Here is a 19967-nt window from a genome sequence, read left to right as displayed (position 1 = left end):
AATGATCTGAAATCTCCACTTGAATTTCTCACAAATTGTGCATTTTAAATTCTAAGGGATTAGCTCACTGTGAGCAGGGAATGCGTCTACCAATTCTGTTGTAGTGTATTCTCCTAAGTGTTGAGTATAGTGCTCTGCACACAGTAAGTGCTCAATATTGATTGAATGATTGACTGATTAAATTTACAAAGACTGGGGCCCAGGAAAGGTCTGAGGCCTGTTAGCAGTATTTTTCTCCAGTATCCACCACTTCTCTCCTTGCCATAAACTCTGCACTTCCCTGACTCTTAGGTTCTTAGGTTTCAGATTTAGATATTAATTTCCTTAAAGGAATCATATCACATATAACCTCTATTTCAATGATCTTACCATTATACTGAACTATTGATTGATATGTATAGCAGTAAGAAAGTAAGCACTTACTAAATGCCATATTTATTACGTACTAAGCATTGGAGTAGATACAAGGGTAAGAGATCAGACATAATCCCTGCCCTCCATGAGACCGACAATCCATTTCATGCCTATTTTATAGATGAAGACATTGAGGCTCAGAGAGGTTAAATGACTTGCCCGGGGTCACACAGCAGGTTAGTGGAAGAGCTGGGAGCCGGGTCTTCTGATTCCCACTACATCACGTCGCCACTTGTATCCACAATCATATAGTCTATAGGCTATTTATTCATTCCGATTATTGCATTTGTAAATATATTCATGAATGTCTCCCCCATTAGTGTGTGAGCTCCTTGTGGGCAAGTATTGTGTATCTCACGCATTTTTTTGTACTCTGTACCAAGCACTCATGAATTGAACCATCAGCAATCAATAAATCCTCTTGCTAATACTTTCTATATGGCAACGGGTTGCTTGGAGGATCCATGTAATGATTGTCTCCTTGAAATGCATCAATTAAATGATAGTTAATGTTTAACTATCTATAATCCCTAACTTTTTCTTTAGTAACCCTTTATGGACTGCTTGCTATGAATTTATCCAAGCCCTTCTTGAACTTGGCTGGTCTTTTCAGCCCACACAACTTCCTATAGGAACAAATTTCATATGCTGGATGAAGAGGTTTTTCACTTTTTAAAAAATGGTATTTGTTAAGCTCCTATGTGTCAGGCACTGTACTAAGTGCTGGGGTAGATACAAGATAATCAGGTTGGACACAGTCCCTGTCCCACATAGAGCTCACAGCCTTAATCCCCATTTTACAGATGAGATAACTGAGGCACAGAGAAGTTAAATGACTAGCCCGAGGTCACACAGCAGATAAGTGGTAGAGCCGGAATTAGAACGCCGGTCCTTCTGTCTCCCAGGCCTGTGCTCTATCCACTAGACCATGCCGCTTCATGTCAAATGTAGTAATAGCATGCAATAATGACATCACCACTTAAAGCCCTACCTACCCAGAGATCCAGCTAGCTGTGCCAGAAGCCAAGGTAGAATTGGGTTGCAAGAAGCAGCTACAGCAAGTAACTAATTACAGGTCTGTCAGGTGCTGAACAACTGTCTTAGAATGGAAATAGCCTCAGCCAAAACTGGCCAGCTGAGATGGAATGCCTTTACATCTTGGCAAACTTGGGGCTTCTCCTATGTTACAGTGTAGTCTACTGAAAAGCACACTGTCTGGGAGGCAAGGGCCAGGAATTGTAGCTCCAGCTCCGCCAATGACTCCTTGTGTGATCTCAGACAAGTCTCAACTTCTCTAGGCCTCAATTTTCCCCTTTGAAATAATGGCTGGCCTCTCTCAAATGCTGTTATGAGGGTTGTTACTAAGATAAGCAATAAATTCAATAGGCACTGAAGAGCAGAAGCAGTGTGGCCTAGTGGAAAGGGCACTGCCTCACAAGCCTCCCTGTCTCACAAGCCCATAACCTTGGCATTATCCACAACTCACTTCAGCTTTGGAAAATGACTTTATTCAAGCTCATTTTAAAATATTTTTTCGTTTTGCTTTTCTTGCCTCTCTTCTTTCAGAGGTCCTATTTCTCAATTAAGGTATTTATGTTTTGGCTTCTTTTTCTTTTATCGTTAAACTCTTTGTTCATCTGTAGTCTGTTTTCTCTAGTTCTTTTCACTCTCAGCTTCACACTGATCTTTTCCCTTTTATCCTTCTTGCCCTGAGTAGGTTAACATAGAATGAATCGATTAGACTGTAAGCCCGTCGATTAGACTGTAAGCCTGTCGATTAGACTGTAAGCCCGTCAAAGGGCAGGGACTGTCTCTATCTGTTACCGATTTGTACATTTCAAGCGCTTAGTACAGTGCTCTGCACATAGTAAGTGCTCAATAAATACTATTGAATGAATGAATGAACTCCTCTCTCATTCCACCTACATATTTAATCTGTCACCAAATTCTGTTAGTTCAACCTTCACAACATTGCTAAAATCCACCCTTCCCTCCCAATCCAAACTGCTATGCTGATCCAAGCTCTTATCATATCCCACCTTGATTACTGCATCAGCCTTCTCCCTGACCCATCTCCAACCTCTCCAGTCCATACTTCACTGCTGCCTGGATCATTGTTCTAAAAAAAAACCAAAAACGTTATGCATACATCTCCCTACTCCTCAAAAACCCACCCATCTCTGTATCAATCAGTTTTTAACAAATATCATTATTTCTAATTATTTTTATTATGGCAGGGCTAAGATTAGAACCCAGGTCCCCTGATTCTCAGGTCTATGATCTTTTCACAAGAACATACTACTTCTCAACATTTGGAAGATTTAAACTGTTGCAGGTCCCAAGTGACAACTTTTCATTTTAAGTGTTAGGGATTAACTTGGTGTAGATCTACTAAAGGTGTGTGGGAAAGGAAAAGGAGAGACAAACAGAGACCTAAAAGAGATTCAAGAGATGAGTCACAGGAACCTGGAAGAGAAGAGAGAGACTGAAAGAGAATCTTCCCTCACATGGTCTTCTTTCTTGGTTGAATGGGGATTTGACGGGGCCAGAACTGAACTGTCTATAGTCCAAAGGCAGATGACAGCTTCCTCTGCCACTATGAGTCATATTTACCGAGTGCTTACTGTGCGCAGAGCACTGTACTAAGCACTTGGGGAGTACTCTACAACTGAGTTGGCAGATACATTCCCCGCCCACAAGGAACTTACAGCCTAGAGGAGTAGATAGATGTTACTATAAGTACTGAAGTGTTGAGGGGCTGAAGGCAGGGTGAAGGAAGGGTACAAATCCAAGTGCAAGGACAATGCAAAAAGGAGTGGGAGAAGAAGAAATGAGGGCTTAGTCGGGGAAGGCCTCTTGGAGAAGATGTGCTTTTATTAAGGCTTTGAAGGTGCAGAGAATGATTATCTGTAGGATGTGAAGAGGAAGAGAATTCAAGGCTACAAGTAGGATGAGGGCTAAAAGTTGGCGGCGAGATAGACGAGATTGAGGTACAGTGAGGAGTGAAGTGTGCAGATTGGGTTGAGGTAAGAAAACAGAGGTAAGGTAGAAGGGGAAAGGTGATTGAGTGCTTTAAAGCCAATGGTAAAGAGTTTCTGCTTGATGTGGAGGTAGATGGGCAACCACTGGAGGTTTTTAAGGAGTGGGGAATCATGAACCGAATGGTTTTGTAGAAAAAATGACCTGGGCAGCATAGTGAAGTATGGACTAAAGTGGGGAGAGACAAGAGACCAGGAGGTCAACAAGGAGGAGGCTGGTGCATTAATCAAGGTGGGATAGGATAAGTACTTAGATCAACATAGTAGCAGTTTGGATGGAGAGGAAAGGGTGGATTTTAGCAATGTTGTGAAAGTAGAACTGACGGGATTTAGTGAAAGGTTGAAAATGTGGGTTGAATGAAAGAGGTGAGTTGAGAATAATGCCAAGGTTACAGGCTTGAGAGACAGGGAGAATAGTGGTGGTATCTACAGTGGTGTGAAAGTCAAGGGAGAACAGGGTTTGGGTGGGAGTATGAGGAGTTCTGTTTTGGACATGTTAAGTTTGAGGTGTTGGTGTGACATCCAGGTAGATATGTTCTGAAGGCAGGAGGAAATACAAGACTGCAGAGGAGGGCTGGAGAGATAAATTTAGGAATCAACTTTGTAGAAATGGAAGTCAAAGCCATGAGAACGAATGAGTTCTCCAAGGAGTGGCTGCAGATAGAGAATAGAAGTGGATCCAGAACTGAGCCTTGAGGGATTCCCATAGTTAGGGGGTGGGAGGCAGAGGAGGAGTCTGTGAAAGAAACTGAGAATGAGCAGCCAGAGAGGTAGGAGAGCCAGGAGAGGACAGTGTGTGAAGCCAAGGTTGTATAACGTCTCAAGAAGCGGGTGGTCTACAATGCTGAAGGAAACTAAAAGGCCAAGGAGGATTAAGATGAAGTAGAAGCCATCAGATTTGGCAGAAAGGTCATTGGTGACCTTAGAGAAGGCAGTTTCCCTGGAGTGAAGGGATCAGAAGCCAGATCAATAGAGAGGACGTGGAGGCAGCTGGCATAAACAACTCACAAGGAGTTTAGAAAGGAATGGTAGGGGGGAGATGAGGCGATAACTGGAGGGAGCTGTGGGGTCAAGGGAGGTTTTTTTTTTTAAGATAGGGGTTACATGAGCATGTATGAAAGTAGTGGGGAAGAAGCCACTGGAGGGTGAATGGTTGAAGATGATGGTCAGGGTGGGAAGAAAGAAGGGGGCAAGTGTTTTGAGAAAATGCAAAGGGAGGGGGGTCGGAAGCACAGGTGGAAGGGGTGGATTTTGAGAGGAGGTAGAAGATCTTGAGATACTGCTAGGAAAGATGAGCAAGTTGAAGAGGGCACAGGAGGAGGGAGGGATGGGAGAGGAGCAAAGGAAATTTTAGGGAGATCACACCTGATGGTTTCAATTTTATTGATAAAGTACATAACCAGATCATTAGGGGAAAGAAATGGGGGTGGGGGCGGGGGTGGTTTGAGTTGGTGCAGGCAGTGAGCATGTGATTCAACAAGTATGCCAGGAATTGTTGCCAGGTGGAACAGAGGGCAGAGTTATAGCAAGCCAGGGTGAATTTCAGATAGATGAGGTCGGCCTAGGGTCTGGATTTCCACAGTGGTGTTCTGCGGCTAGTGCATGGGAGCAGAGAAAGTATACTATGGAGGTGATCCAGGGCTCCAGGTTAGTGACTCAAGATCGGTGGAGAGACAAGGGAGCAAGGGAGTTGATTTCAATGGACAGGGTGGTGTTGTGGCATCATTTTGCACATCAAGCGAAAGTAGTTTGGGTATGGATACCAAATGGGGAATGATGGCTTTAGAAACTCGGAGGGGGGGGGCGTCAAAAGAGGAACTGGTGCGCTTCTTGTTCAGGGAGGGGACCTGGAGGCTGCAATCCTCAAGATGCTGTTTGCCTGGGGCTAGGGTAGCTCTAAAGATTAAGCAGGTCTGTTCAAGTCACCCAACTCTTCATCCCCCAAATTCATATGAATAAGTGACTACTCTAAATCTCTCCATCCTTCTTATTTTCTGTCATCTTAGGGTTTACTGTTCCAGGCAGTCAGGAAACCTGGGTTCTACGGTAAATGTAACCACATTTCAATCAACTGTATTTATTAAGCCCTTACTCTGTGTAGAGCACTGTACTGAGCACTTGGGAGGGTACAATATAACCGAGCTGGTAGACATATTCCCACAAGGAGTTTACAGCCTAGAGGGAGGAATTTACAGTCTAGGAAGACTCAATTATCCAAAATAACTACAAATCTAGTCTGGGCTTGGTTCCATGCATTGTAGATGATTGACTCCTTTTTAACCTACTGCCAAAAATTGATTGTACTCTGCACACAGGAGCTCAATAAATACCGTTAATGCTATACCAACCTCACCATCCTCAACAAAATTAGGAGTGATCACAAATGGAGATTTATTTCTTTGGAAAATTATTCATCCAAGTTATTTTAAAACATGAATAGAACAGATAGGGTGTTTGTATCTGTAAATCTTTTTTTTCTTTAAAAAATGTTTTGTATTTTAGTAGAAAACTGATTATACATTTTTTTTGGATCAATGCTAGGTGAGATAACAAAAAAAATAGGTTCAACTGTCTCAAGCTGGAACTTGTCCAATTTTGTTCACAGTTATCTGAGCTAGCCTGATCAGATAGCCAGACAGTTCTGGTAATCAGTTTCCTACTGTTACATTCATATTTGATACATCTTCTATGAAATCTTTAATAAAACATCTGAGTGGACAAATGAGATAGTCCTTGATCACACTGTGAATGCTTCATTTCCAAGGACAGGAAGTTAAGCAGTTTCTTCAGGATTCTCTTATTTTCCCACCAGTAGGGAATGCTTGGTGAGGTGAAAGATTGACATGTGCCCACATTCCTGACCAATGAGACTGAAGTGCTGGTTTCTTTTCTGGGGGCAAAATATGGGGTAGGGCCAGCATGGCTGAGGTGATGGACTCTGGGTGGCACTTGATCTATATGACTGTTACATCCCCAGAATTCCTTGGGAGGTCTGGGAGTCAGGAAAACCAGGTCCTAGTTCCAGCTTGGCTACTGGCCAAATGCATAATAATAATAATTATAGTACTTGTTAAGCACTTACTATGTACCGAGCACTGTTCTAAGCGCTGAAGTACATACAAGTTAATCAGGTTCGATGCAGTCCCTCCGCCGCATGGGGCTCACACTCAATCCCCATTTTACAGATGAGGTAATTGAGGCCAAGAGAAGTTAAGTGACTTGCCCAGGGTCGCACAGCAGACATGGGCAGAGCCGGGATTAGTATCCAGGTCCTTCTGACTCCCAGGCCTGTCCTCTTTTCACTAAGCCATGCTGCTTCTCTGTATGATCTTGGGCAAATCCCTTACCATCTCTGTGTTTGTTTCTCCGCCTGTAAAATGGGAATACCACCCCTTGTCTTTTCCTACCTCTCAGGGATGTTGAGGACAAAGTAAAATAATGACATGAAAGCACTGCAAAAGTGAGAGTGCTATACAAATTCAAAGTATTATTATTCTCTCTCTTCCTCTGCCTGCAACTAGGCTTTCACTATCAAACCCCATCCACCAGCTACTGGGCGGTCAAATGACACATGAAAGATTTGTAAGGCTGTGTGTGTTGCACGTATCATCTTTCTAATATGCCAGTCAGAGACTATTTCAAAAATTGCCATTTTCTCTCCATTGCTTCTCATAAAACAAAAATTCCTACTGAGTTCAAACTCTTTATCAGCTGTCTCCCTCTTATATATCGATATTCACCCACTCTCAGCCCCACTACACTTTCATACATATTCATAATTTATATTAATACCTGCCTCCCTGCTAGACTGTAAGCTCCTGGTGGGAGGGTACATGTCTACCAATTCTGGTGTATTGTCCTCTCCCAAGCACTCAGTACAGTGCTCCGCGCACAGTAAGCACTCAATAAATATCATTCTTCATTGATTGACTACACAGGTGTTCTCTTCTCAAACTCCACCCTATCTTAGGTCCACTTGGCTCCTTCTAAGATAACCATGTGGCCCTCAGTCTTGATTCTTGATTCAGAAGCAGCATGGCCTAGTGGAAAGAGCAAGGGCCTGGGAGTCAGGGGACCTGGGTTCTAATCCTGGATCTGTGACTTGGGCAAGTCACAACTTCCCTGTGTGTTTCCTTGTCTGTAAAATGGGGATTAAATATCTGTTCTCCCTCCTCAGACTATGAGCCCCATTTGGGACAGAGACTGTGTCCAACCTCATTATCTTATACTTAGCTCAGTGCTTAGCATCTAGTAAGGGGTTAACAAATAAAACAATTAATAATAAGATCTAACTGTGGGCAGAGCACTGTACTAAATGCTGGAAAATAATACCACAGTCCCTGGCCCTAATCTAAGAATTTAAGTGGGGAGAAAGGACAGGATAGCATATCCTATTTTAGGATAGGGAGGATATCAGGAACAGTGAAACAATAAAATACTAAAACAGCATAAAAGTCAAGAACACATACCCCAAATAAAAACAAATATTGGCAGGGTGCTGTGGCTTGAGGAGCAGAATTTCAGGCTCCTCAGAGTTAGGAGACCAAGGTACACCAATAGTCACAGCAACCACTACAGCAGCCACCAGTCTTGCCAAGGTTTTGTGGAAGCTTCAGGCTATGAGGGTTTTTCTCTTTCCTGCCACGGTGGTGGAAGGCAGGAAGGGATGGAGTCTCCTCGATGACACAGAGGAGGAAAGCCGGTGCCGGTTCTTGGGGAGGCAGATTGGCTGGCTGTCCGTTGGTTGGGTGGGAAAGCTGAGGATATTGATATTCACCCTGGTCTCAGCCCCACAGCCCTTACGTACATATCCATAATAGATTTTAATGTCCATCTCCCCCTTGTTGTATGTAGTCTCCCGAGCACTTTAGTAGAGAAGCAGCATGACCTAGTGGAAAAACCAAGGGCCTGGGAGTCAGAGGTTGTGGGTTCTAATACCGGCTCTGCCACATCTGCTGTGTGACCTTGGGAAAGTCACTTAACTTCTCTGTGCCTCAGTTGCCTCATCTGGAAAATGAGGGATCAAGATTGTGAGCCCCATTTGGGACCTGGAGTGTGTCCAACCTGATTACCTTGTATCCACCCCAGCGCTTAGAACAATGCTTGTGACGCATAGTAAGCGCTTAACAAATGCCGCAATTATTATTACAGTGCTCTGCACCCAGTAAGTGCTCAATAAATGTGACTGATTGATGCTCAGCTGGAGCTTAAATCCCTGTGGCTCAGTGTGCACAGAGCCTCTCCGGAACAGGGGCCCTGACTGGTGCAGAGGAGAGACAGTAGTTACCGGTTGCTTCCCTGGGCTGTGGCGGGGAGGGGCCAAGACTGTGCAGCTGCAGCTTAAATTCCCACAGCCTGGCTTGCACAGAGCATAAGCTCCTGGCCCTGATTGTACACCTGCAGAGATCTAGACAGTATCAACAGGATGCCCCTATTTAAACACCCACATAAGCTTTTCAAAGGCATTCAGAACACAGAGCTGTATCAGGGTCATAAAAACATCACCGCCATCAAGAAGGTGGAAGAGCAGGCAGCAATATGCATCACAGTGTTACACTGCTTTCAATTGCTGGCAAGATGCTAGTCAGAATCCTTCTGAACAGTTACTGGAGAATGTTGTTAATCATGCATCCAGAAATTGTAATAAGGTTTTAGACCAGAGGGGAACACAACACTGAAAGCTCGTTGTGGGCAGGGAACGTATCTACCGACTCCGTTGTATTGTACTCCTTTTTATTTTTATGGTATTTGTTAAGTCCTTACTATGTGCCAGGCACTGTTCTAAGTGTTGGGGCAGATACAAGCTAATCAAGTTGGATACAGTCCATGTCCTACATGGGGCTCACAGTCTTAATCCCCATTTTACAAATGAGGTAACTGAGGCACAGAAGTTAAGTGACTTGCCCAAGGTCACAGCAGTCAAGTGGCAGAGCAGGGATTAAAACCCAGGTCCTTCTGACTCCCAGACCCATGTTCTATCCACTAGGCCACATTGCTTCTTGCCCAAGTGCTTAGTACACTGCTCTGTACATAGTAAGCGCTCAATAAATAGCACTGATTGATATGCTCTTTGCTGTGTGCCAAATACCACATAATTGCAGGAAACAGTTCAAAGGCTTCATAGACCTTACAAAGGCATTTGATATCAGCTCTGGAAACTAGGCCAAGCTTCCTCCATGAAGGCTGGTTATTTTTGGCATTGAGGGTGTCCACCAAAAGAACCATATCACTTTTCTGAAAACCAAAACGAGACACTACTCCAATTTGTGTACCTTCCCCTTCCTGCTCATGACCAGAAAACAAATCACCAAATATACCTGTTATAAATGCAGAAATTGACAGGCATGCAATCTTTGAAAAAGAGAAAACTACATAAATTTCAGAAAGTATAATTAATGTGTGTACTTTTACCCATTTCTTAGAGGAGACTTTTGGAGAGGTGATTGATTTTAAAATTCAATAGATATGCTTTTGAAGAAACTCTTTGTCCCTTGAAAAACTGTTCGGTTGGAACTTTTTGCAGCAGATGTTCGAAAGGCAGAGAGACTTCCAACCAATTAAAAATGAGGTAGTCCACACTTAATCTGTATTGGGTCAGAGGTGTTGGGCCTCTCCAGATCCCTGGCAAGAATGGAAGACTAAGATTAAGCTGACTTGGAGGTTTTTTCCTCAGTGAAATTTCTCCTTCAGGGGTTAGTTACCTCTTGTAAAATCCTGAATAATCCATTCTTCTTCATCTTCCTGCCCTTTCCAGACTACATTCTGACACCAAAATGCTCATGGCCTGACTTCACATACATGAATCTAAATACAGAACACCATACAGTCAACATTTTTCCCAGTCATATGAATAATCTATAAAAGTATGGTAATATGCTACCCCCTGACCCACCCTCTGTTGGCAGCCTTTAATAGGGAGTGGCAGGCATAAGAGAAAGACTCTTAAATGAGTATGACTGTCCTGTAACCTGAGCTTAGAGCAAAACAAGTGGGGGTGGAGGGAGGAGGAGGAGGGAGAAAGTGAAGGAAAGGGGTAGAAGTAGAAGAGGATTCAGCTTGGCTCAAAGCCAAGGGGTACCATTAGTAGAGGTGACAAAGCTAAAGTACAAGTTCCCGACAAATCTTTTGTGGGCTTGGCTATACTTATTTCCAAAACGCTAATGAAATATTAGGTCTGGAAATGACTAAAAGGGAGGCAGTAAAACAGAAAAATGATCCAGTTCATCTACAGTTGTGGGAAAAGAAAAGAGGAAAAAGGACATGACGGAGTCAGGAGACCTGGGTTCTAATTCTGGCTCTGCCACTGGGCTGCTGTGTGATCTTGGGCAAGTCACTTCACGTCTCTGAGGTGCAGTTCCTTCATCTGTTAATGGGGATAAAATGCCCACTCTCCTGCTTAAGCTCTGAGTCCTGTGTGGAGCCAGGACTGTACTTGATCTGAGTATCAGGAATCTACCCCAGCACTTAGCCCAGTGATGGCATAGTAAGTGCTCAAGATAAACTAGTTAGATGAACAGCTCCTGAAGAACTGAGACAGCTGTAAATATCATGCTCCATCCCAACCTTTCTGATTCTTTTCCTGAACAATGTAGGCCTTCATAGGCTTGGCAAAAGTCTTTAAGATGAATTTTCTTTAGAGAATCCATTTTGATTTTTAGGCCCAATGGAGCCAAACTAAGATGAAACAGGGTTAACAGCATGGGGAAAAGAGAGGGGAGGAGAGAGGACTACATAGAATCAAATGACCAAATTCCTCTAACTGATGAACAAGTGTAATATTAGTAGTAGTCATGTGATGGACAAGCCTCAGTCTTAAGACTTTGGGACCACGAACCTGCATCTAGGAACCAATAGATAGTAGTTGATGCACCACGACTCACTTGAGCCCGCCAATCGTTCTTCCACTGGGTCACGGAGTACAACTGTTCATCAAAACCCCTATTAGGATCGAGATACTAACCCAAAGGAATCGCTCAAATGGATACTCTCTTGTTCACATTAGATGCCACTTGAGGCAAGATAGAAAATCCTTCCCCATGCCCACCCCACCCCATGATCTTCATTTATTACTCCAACTTGAGGAAATTGTTGGTCTGACTTTCTAAATTATCTCATCACAGTCCTGGCCTGGACAAGATAGGCCATACAGTTCATTTCCATTGCTCTATGCACTTCTCACAGAGCTCCACCTGTGCCTGGGGCACATAAAGATTCTTTGGACTTGGATTACTTTTCTTTGGCTACAAAGAAGAGTGATTCCTAAACTGTAAGACTCATTTAGCTGTCGTAGCAAAGGTAAACTTAATCCAAGCTGTCCTTGACTTTTCACTTTTTAGGTTTCAACAGACGGCACTTTTGATGCATCTTAAATTAGCAGCCTGACCTGACCTTTCGACATCAGGTCTGATGTTCTAACACTAATGTCCTTTAGGGCATTAACTACTTTTAGTGCCACACACTGCCTTTAAGGGCCATCAGGTTTGTAGCCCTAGCTACTCCCCACCCTCAACCTCCTGCGATCCACTTGAAACTTTCTTTCCCTCTCCCTCAAGACTGCTTCTCCACTGACCAGCTCCCTAACCACTTTGCCCTCAAATCTGTGTCATTGCCCTGTTCCTCCAGGCAAGGTGGCTCCCTCCTCGGCCCCATTACCAACAATTGTTCACATAATGGCTAGTGGATACAGGTTGGGGATGGGAATCAGAAAGACCTGGGTTCTTTTCCCAGCTCTGCCACTTGTCTACTGTGTTACCTTGGTGTCACCCGTTGCTCAGAGACGGGTTCGTTTGGGAATCAGTGGAGAGAGAGACAGACCGGGGATGGAAAGCCTGAGTTTTATACAAAATTTATTCCAAGAGGTGAATTATTTTAGATGCAGCAAATTGAACTTCACTTTTGGGAGAAATATTATTTAATGATGTTAGAGCTTCCCTATTGCAAGGAACATACTTATGTGTTACTTGCCCGTGGCAAAACACCCAAGTCCCACCCACCAGCACTTCCCACTTGGGAGGAATCCATTTATGCATTACACACCCGTGGTGAAGCACCTAGCTCCCACCCACAAATACTTCCCACTTGGGAGGAATCTACTTATGCGTTACACACCCATGGTGAAGTGCCTAGTTCCCACCCATGACGAAGCGGCTGGCTTCCAGCCCCATGAGCGTTCAGCAGGACGGGACACTCACCCATCCCACGGCTCCTCACTTAGTGCAGGCAGAGTGGGCTTCTCACACTCTGGGCAGAGGCGACTCACAGCTGGCTGCTGCAAGTCTCGATCCGATGCACAGAAGGTCAGAGGCCGGAGGTATTACCTGTGCTCCTAGGCCATTCCAGCTTCCGGCCTCAGTTTATCCAATCTCTACCATCTCCCTTCCTCCTTACCTAATTTGATTGGCACGGGGGCGAGGGACACCTTCTGTATTCCCAGTTTGGGCTGTCAATCTAGCAGTTTTGGTTGTGGGGGTGGTATCCCAACCGCACTCTGAGTTCTGCCTGCTGGTTTGGGGGTCACGAGATAGCATTTGACCTTGAGATGGAGAGTACTGTTGGATCACTTTGGGACACCTGGGCAAGTCACTTCACTTCTCTGTGCCTCAGTTATCTCATCTGTAAAACTGGGATTAAGACTGTGAACCCTATGTGGGACAGGGACTGTGTCCAACCCGATTACCTTGTTTCTACCCCAGTGCTTAGTACAGTGTCTGGCACAGAGTAAATGCTTAACAAATACCACAATTATTATTATTAGGCGCTTCCCCAACTACAGCCTCCCTCCCACACCACACCCTGACCTATCTATAATGGATGGAGGGCACAATTGTAAAAATACACTATCCAGTTTTGGTTCAGGGACCAGTCCCCTAATTACAGCAGGATGCCTGTAAAAATATTAGTTATGACCTACAGTGTTTTAAAGCCCACAAGCACCCATTCCACAGCAAGCCTGCCCCCATGAATTGGTACCATGGGAGCAATTCCACAAGTTGACCCCCATGGTTTTCTGGGGAGGAAGGGAAGCCAAAGCTAGAGAGCCCTGACCTTCAGAGCCAAAAAGTGGCCGCAGGGGGAACCAAGAAAATGATCCCACCCACTGCCCACTGTCAGCAGAGTGGGGATCCCCTTTTCCTCACTGTATTGCAGAGCTGAGCTGGCACCTGTCGGGTCGAGGGGTTCCCTTCCTTAGTACAGACGGCAGCAGCACTGGGAAAGAGCCAGACGAGCTGGAGGTGCTGCAGGCAGGTGGCTCTTGGACAGGGAAAGGAATAGGTTGCTCCCACTGGCATGGGGGAATAGGGGCGCTTGCTTTCATGGGTTCCAGGTCTGGGGGCAAGAGCAGCCTTCAGCCTGACCCAGCTCAGTAATGACGAGCAAAGTGGTAGCATAGGAGGGAGAGGAGAAAGGGGAAGCAGCAACAATGCAGCAGGGAGGGTAGGAAAGTGAATTCCCTTGGTGCTTAGGCCTACTGAGTACTGTAATAGGCAGTCAAGAGAGCAATAATAATGAGAGTCTCCTAAAGATGACTTCAGGACTGAGAACTTATGTTAAGGAATTCATTACAAGACAGTCTCAGGTGACTTCCTTCCTTTATTTCCCTTCTTATCTTCTCCGTCAATTGTATTTATTGAGTGCTTACTGTATGCAGAGCAGTGCATTAAGCACTTGGGGGAGTACAACAAAAAACAGACACACTCCCTGCCCACGAGTTTACAGTCTAGAGGATGAGTTTCTCCCACCCCCTCCACGACCCAACCATATTCAACCTCACCTCCAAAATGAGAAACTGACACCCCAGTTTAAGGCAGTTTTCAGAAACCCACTGTGTGCTATGATTGAGGTCTGCCTGTCTGGCCTTGGCTTGAATGTGATTTACTGAGTTTCCACCTTATCAGATAGAGATAGATACTATGAAGAGAAAATTATAACTACAAAACTGGTACAAAATTAGTCAAAATACTCTTTAGTATATTATAGCTTTAAGTATTAGCTGAAGAAAATTGATGATTCTTCTCTAAAAGGCACTTAAAGATTTGAATGAAAAGGTTTAGTTGAATTTAGTTTAAACCATGTCCTCTCTCTCTCTGAACTCACCTTAGCATATGAATTTAGCAAATAAAATATCCCTCAACTCTATGTAGATACTTCATGGGAAGGATGACCATCTACCCTTCCTTTCCAAATAGTAGAAAATGAAATGCCCTCTGGATTCTCAAGGGCTAACCTGTTGGACTAAACATTTCAAACTAACACACTGAATATGTATACAACAAATCCATCCCCAACTACTGAAATGCAATTTTTATGTTTTGAAACAAAACTCAAACCGGAAGTGATTATATAGAATATATTTATTTGATTTTGTGCAATAGCTTAAAACAAAACTGGACTGAATTTCTACACCAACTTCTTGGCCCTTCAAGCTTCTTAATATTGATTAGCTAGATTACCAAGTATGCATACCTATTATATATATATACACAGCCTGCACTTAGGGAAAACTGATCAGTGCCTGAAAAATAGATACTATGCAGAGAAAATTATAACTATGAAACTGGTACAAAATTAGTCAAAATACTTTTTAGTATATTATGGCTTTAAGTATTAGTTGAAGAAAATTTATGATCCTTCTCTAAAAGGCACTTAAAGATTTGAATTAAAAGGTTTAGTTGAATTTAGTTTAAACCATGTCCTCTGTCTCTGAACTCACATTCTCTCAATGGAGTAGTCCTTTAAGGCAGTGTGAGGAAAAAGTTATCACTCTTTAGTATGTTAGAAATATTAAAACAAAATTGATACAACTTTTAAAATAACTCTTGGTCCATGACAGTAACAACATTCAGACCACAACGTGCTTTTTTTTTTGTCATAATTCTGTAACCCAACCCAACCTACTCTCACTAAAGAGATCCTCCACTTCCAGTGTGCATTTATAAATCAGTTTATATAGCCTTTCCTCCCACCCACCCCATTCCAAAAATAGAACTTTATAAGCCAACCAGATAAATCTCCATGCTCCATTTTTACCAAAAAAACCCAACAAAACCCATCCCTGTTCTCCTGCAAGAGTGCTACTCTGATTCTTGGCCCAGAAGACAGATATATTAGTGAATTTACAATTCAGTATCCCGGTATCTGGATGGTTGCCCATAATATCCACGCTTCGAATGTTCCGAGAGCTGCTGGCGATAGTCTTCTTCCTCAGCATCACTCCCGTAACTCCCCCTGGCATCTCGGCAAACTCTGAAAGGTGGTTTCTGAGACTCAGGTGACCTGGAATTGTCCAAAGAATAGAATATCATTCATTCATTCATTCATTCAATAGTATTTATTGAGCGCTTACTATGTGCAGAGCACTGTACTAAGCGCTTAGAATGAACAAATCAGCAACAGATAGAGACAGTCCCTGCCGTTTGACGGGCTTACAGTCTAATCGGGGGAGACAGACAGACAAGAACAATGGCAATAAATAGAGTCAAGGGGAAGAACATCTCGTAAAAACAATGGCGACTAAATAGAATCAAGGAGATGTACAATTCATTAACAAAATAAATAGGGTAATGAAAATATATACAGTTGAGCAGACGAGTACAGTGCTGAGGGGATGGGAAGGGAGAGGGGGAGGAGCAGAGCATCACATCTTCTCCCAAACCTCTTTCCTTCGCCAAGAAATAGTAAGCTACTGGGAAGAGGAGAGAAGGAGCAACAATTCAGTGGATGCCGTTTAAAGCCAGTTTGACAGAGACAGTGGTTTGCACACAGAAAGTGCTCAGAGTGTCAGAGACCCTGGGCTCTAATCCCCATTTTATAGATAAGGAAACAGACCCATAGAAGTTAAGTGACTTGCCCAAGGGTCACACAGCAAATAAGTGGCATAGCTGGGATGAATAAAAAATAACTGATTCGCTCTTACAGCCAAGAGATGACACTGCTGAGGGAAAGCCCCCTCAGACTCGGTCTCCACAAGGCCTGGGTTAGAAAGCCATTCAATATTGTTTCCAGGATCCTCCGGAAGGTAAGGTCGATCCAGCCAATTGTCCCATGCCTGCCAGAGAACCCCAGGCAGAGAGTCCAGTAGTGGCTGTGTTTCTCTGAGCTCACAAGTTTACGTGCCAAATTCCCAAGTGACAATATTTTTTCCCTCAAATTTTTCTGGAGTATTGTTGGTAGAAACCTTCCAAAATTGTTTGTATTTGCCAACAAATGGCAACAGGAAGTGGGCTGCTTCCGTGCCTGAATTCAGCACGAATCTCAGCTGTAGCTTGTGGGCCAGCACTGACTGACTTAGGCAACGGCTGGTTCCAACCCTAGGTTCAGCGGTCAGTCTCCACACAGACAGCAAAAGGGCCTGTCACTGGTTAGAAAGAGGGCAGAGTGGGTGGGGTGAGGGTCTCCAGATTCATCTTCTGTCCTGTTGCAGTGAATCAGAGGCTTCATCCTCTGACAGGGCCCTACACTGACTGAGCATGGGGTAGAGATGGGGAGAAGGTTGGCACAAGTGATCAGCAGGGCATTGGAGGAAGGGAGAGAGGGGAGAGCAAGGGCAGGTGGGATCTGACCAAGGGCCACATTTTAGACAAGATTCACCACTGTGCCTTAGTCATGGAACTCTACATAATGCAGTTTAAACCAAAAGGATGGCAGCTATCGCTTTGCACTGCGCACTCCTGGCTTACCTTGAAAACTGGGATAAGTTAGGGTCTGGTTTTGGTGCCTTGATTGGGACGGCATAGATATCAGGATGCTTCTGAGCTATTTCAAGCTATAGGGATGACAGATGGGAAGGAAAAGGTCTTCAATTTGTAACATAAGAATTCTTTTAGCAGTAAACATTCAGCCCATAAAATTTCCTTCTCTTCCTCCAGCCTTGTAGACACCCCTCCAACCCCAACCAAAAAAAAAAAAAAGGCAAATTAGAGACTAGAATAAACTTAACATTCAAGTAACTCTCGATATCAAGCAACGCACATTAAAACAATCTGCACTACTATGAAAGTGCCAAAATACCCCCAGTTTTCCTATAGCATGGGGAGACGCATGCTAACCAAATTTCCACATTAAGGAAAACTCACATTTTATCCACAGCATCCATGGCATGTGGTATCCAAACAGGCCTGTTGTTGGATAGACATTTCCCAATTCCTCAACAGCACGCCAACCAACCAAGCCATATGGTGAAACCACACCCATTTAAACAGAACTGAGTGTATTCAATATTCTTGCACTGACAGCAAATCTGCATTTCTTAGCCTGCCATCATTTTACAACCCATTTCCTTCCCTCTGCACCTTTTATTGAGAAGTTTCTCAAGCAGACCAGAGCTTTTACCAAAAAGGGAAGGGAAGAGAGATATGTACTGAGCAGTGTCACAACAGCACGATTTGTGCAGCAGTGTGAAATATGGATTGAGAGGGGAGGGGGAAGGCTGCAAATGGGGAAACCAGCAAGGATGCTGATGCAGCATGAGGTATGATCAGAAAGAACTTGGATCAGGGTGGAGAGGAAGGGGCAGGTCTGGGAGATACTCCCTGAGGGCAGGGGATCATGTCTGTTCATTCCATCATACTTTCCCAAGCTTCTCATGCAGCACCTTCACACACAGAAAGCACTCAATACATAAGGTTTGATTAGAATTGGCAAGATTTAGAAGATGATTGGATGTGAGGGTTGAAAGACTGTAAAAAGCCACTTTTACCCTTGCATTCTGTGCTTCTTGGATTTCTTGCATTCTTTGTACTCTGGCTTTGTGGTCCATCTTCTCAAATATTTTAACTTTGCCCAAAACAGATCTTGGAGTGGTGTCTTCTTCAGCCACATTTCCCTCATCTACCACCTCATCCTCCGGGTGTGGACTGGCGGATGCTGCCGAGGTCTTCAGTATTGAACGGGCAATAGCAGGTTTTGCGTATACAGGTGGTGGGGGTCCTCTGGCAACTGCCACAGGAATTTCATTACTGCCGATACCAGAGCTACTTGATTTATATTCATAGGACTTAGGATAGTCATAAAACTCTTCTTTGCTCTGGAGCTTGGCCTAGAGAGAGAACATGTTTACTTCCTGGTTCCAATAGAATACTCCATTTTAAACCAGTGATTTAGTTTCCACGGTTTTCCCCTATTGCATTTCTAATGGTAATACATGGCAACAAGTAGCTCAGCCAAGGCGGAGTAAGACGCCCTATCCCTCTCCTACCCCCAAATTGGCTTGGATGCAGGGTGGGCCAAAGTTGACCCTCCCCCTAGCATCTGTGCTATCCTAGGTGGCATCCCCTTCCTGAGCTCCTCAAGGCCTGCTCAAACAGTGGGTGCGGGCCAGTTTGACCCAAACAGCCTTAGACCAGGGATGAGTCAGAGTGGGTGGAAGTTTTTGGGACTACTCCAATCCAGAATCCCAACCCTGGGACAACTCAGAGCCCAAACCACCTCTGTTGTTAGCCAGCTAGGGGAACTGGAGGCTGGGTGAATAGCTTCTTGCCTCACTCAATCCGATTCCTGGTCAGTCCTTGATTTTTAAAGGGTACAATGTATTGTATGAGAAGCCATGAGTCATGTCAGTTAGCTCACAGTTTCCTAGTCCCCCTTTGCTCTTCTAAAAACAAAGAGTGACTAAATTACAGGAACATATTTTATGGTAAAGAGGAGACAAAGCTAATCATAAAAGCAGCTTCAGAGGGGATATGAGACAAGACCACATTCACTCATGCAGATTCATTTTCAGTTCAAATGCCATACTTCCAAAGAGGGCCATTTGGAGGCTGCATTCTTTGGATGTGCACATCCTCTTTGAGGATGAGAAGTTTGAGAAACAAGCAATTGTGAGGTTTAAGTATGGTCACAATGACTGGATCTCTCTTCTCAGCAAACCACAGTTCTCTAGCTACATTCTGAAAGTTGTATTCACCCAGAAAATGCTTACACATTTGTAGCTTAAACTGCCACTCACCCTATAACTTTGGGAAGCTGGACTCATCATTTTATAGCTTTCACTTCCAAACTTCCACTCTCCCAGGAACTTCTACCAGGCCTGACATTCTGACCACTTAAAAGTTTCACTTTCATTCAATCCCCCTGTATGCTAAAGAGCCACCTACAGTTTCTCATGCAGAGGGTTCACAGAATTCAAGCCAATTCAGAACACAAGAAATAGGAGGAGAAATTCTTGGTTGTTCTTGAGGGAAGCAGCTGAGTGTGCCACTCTCTGGAAAGATAGCTTTACCCTTCCTCCCTTTCCCATCCTGCACTCCCAGCCACATACCTTTGGTGGTTCGGGCTTGAATGCTGGAGGTGGGCTATTATCCCTAAGGTGGTCTCTGCTGGCAGCCCTCCTCATATGAGCTCTTGGCTCTGGGCTGGCTTTTCTTATGCTCTACAAGAGATAAATATTATTCAAACAAAGGCATCCATCCAATCAAAGAAAACTACTGTAGTGGTCTGATTTTTTTTTCTTGCTCCTTGGGGTGCTAATACCTACTTTGGGTTCAAAATTTGACCTACATACATTCAACCCATTTTAAC

At 44.0% G+C, this 19967-nt stretch overlaps 1 protein-coding gene across 4 annotated transcripts in view; it reads right to left on the bottom strand.

The window, feature by feature from the left end:
* Positions 1-14785: 14785 nt before the first annotated feature.
* The window catches only part of TJP2 (tight junction protein 2), a 124507-nt gene continuing 119325 nt past the window's right edge, over positions 14786-19967 (bottom strand). For all 4 annotated transcript variants that reach the window (XM_029054709.2, XM_039910773.1, XM_029054707.2 and 1 more), the window contains 4 exons: positions 19708-19818; positions 18148-18486; positions 17129-17214; positions 14786-15725 (listed from right to left, as the gene is read on the bottom strand). In XM_029054709.2, the coding sequence (XP_028910542.1) occupies positions 15566-15725; positions 17129-17214; positions 18148-18486; positions 19708-19818 (696 nt within the window). In that variant the 3' untranslated portion in view covers positions 14786-15565. The remainder of the gene's footprint in view (positions 15726-17128; positions 17215-18147; positions 18487-19707; positions 19819-19967) is intronic.

Source organism: Ornithorhynchus anatinus, chromosome X5, assembly GCF_004115215.2.
Source record: "Ornithorhynchus anatinus isolate Pmale09 chromosome X5, mOrnAna1.pri.v4, whole genome shotgun sequence".
Classification (NCBI taxonomy): Eukaryota; Metazoa; Chordata; class Mammalia; order Monotremata; family Ornithorhynchidae; genus Ornithorhynchus; species Ornithorhynchus anatinus.
Note: the sequence above shows the minus strand (reverse complement) of the source record. Positions and strands in the feature narration are given on the sequence as shown.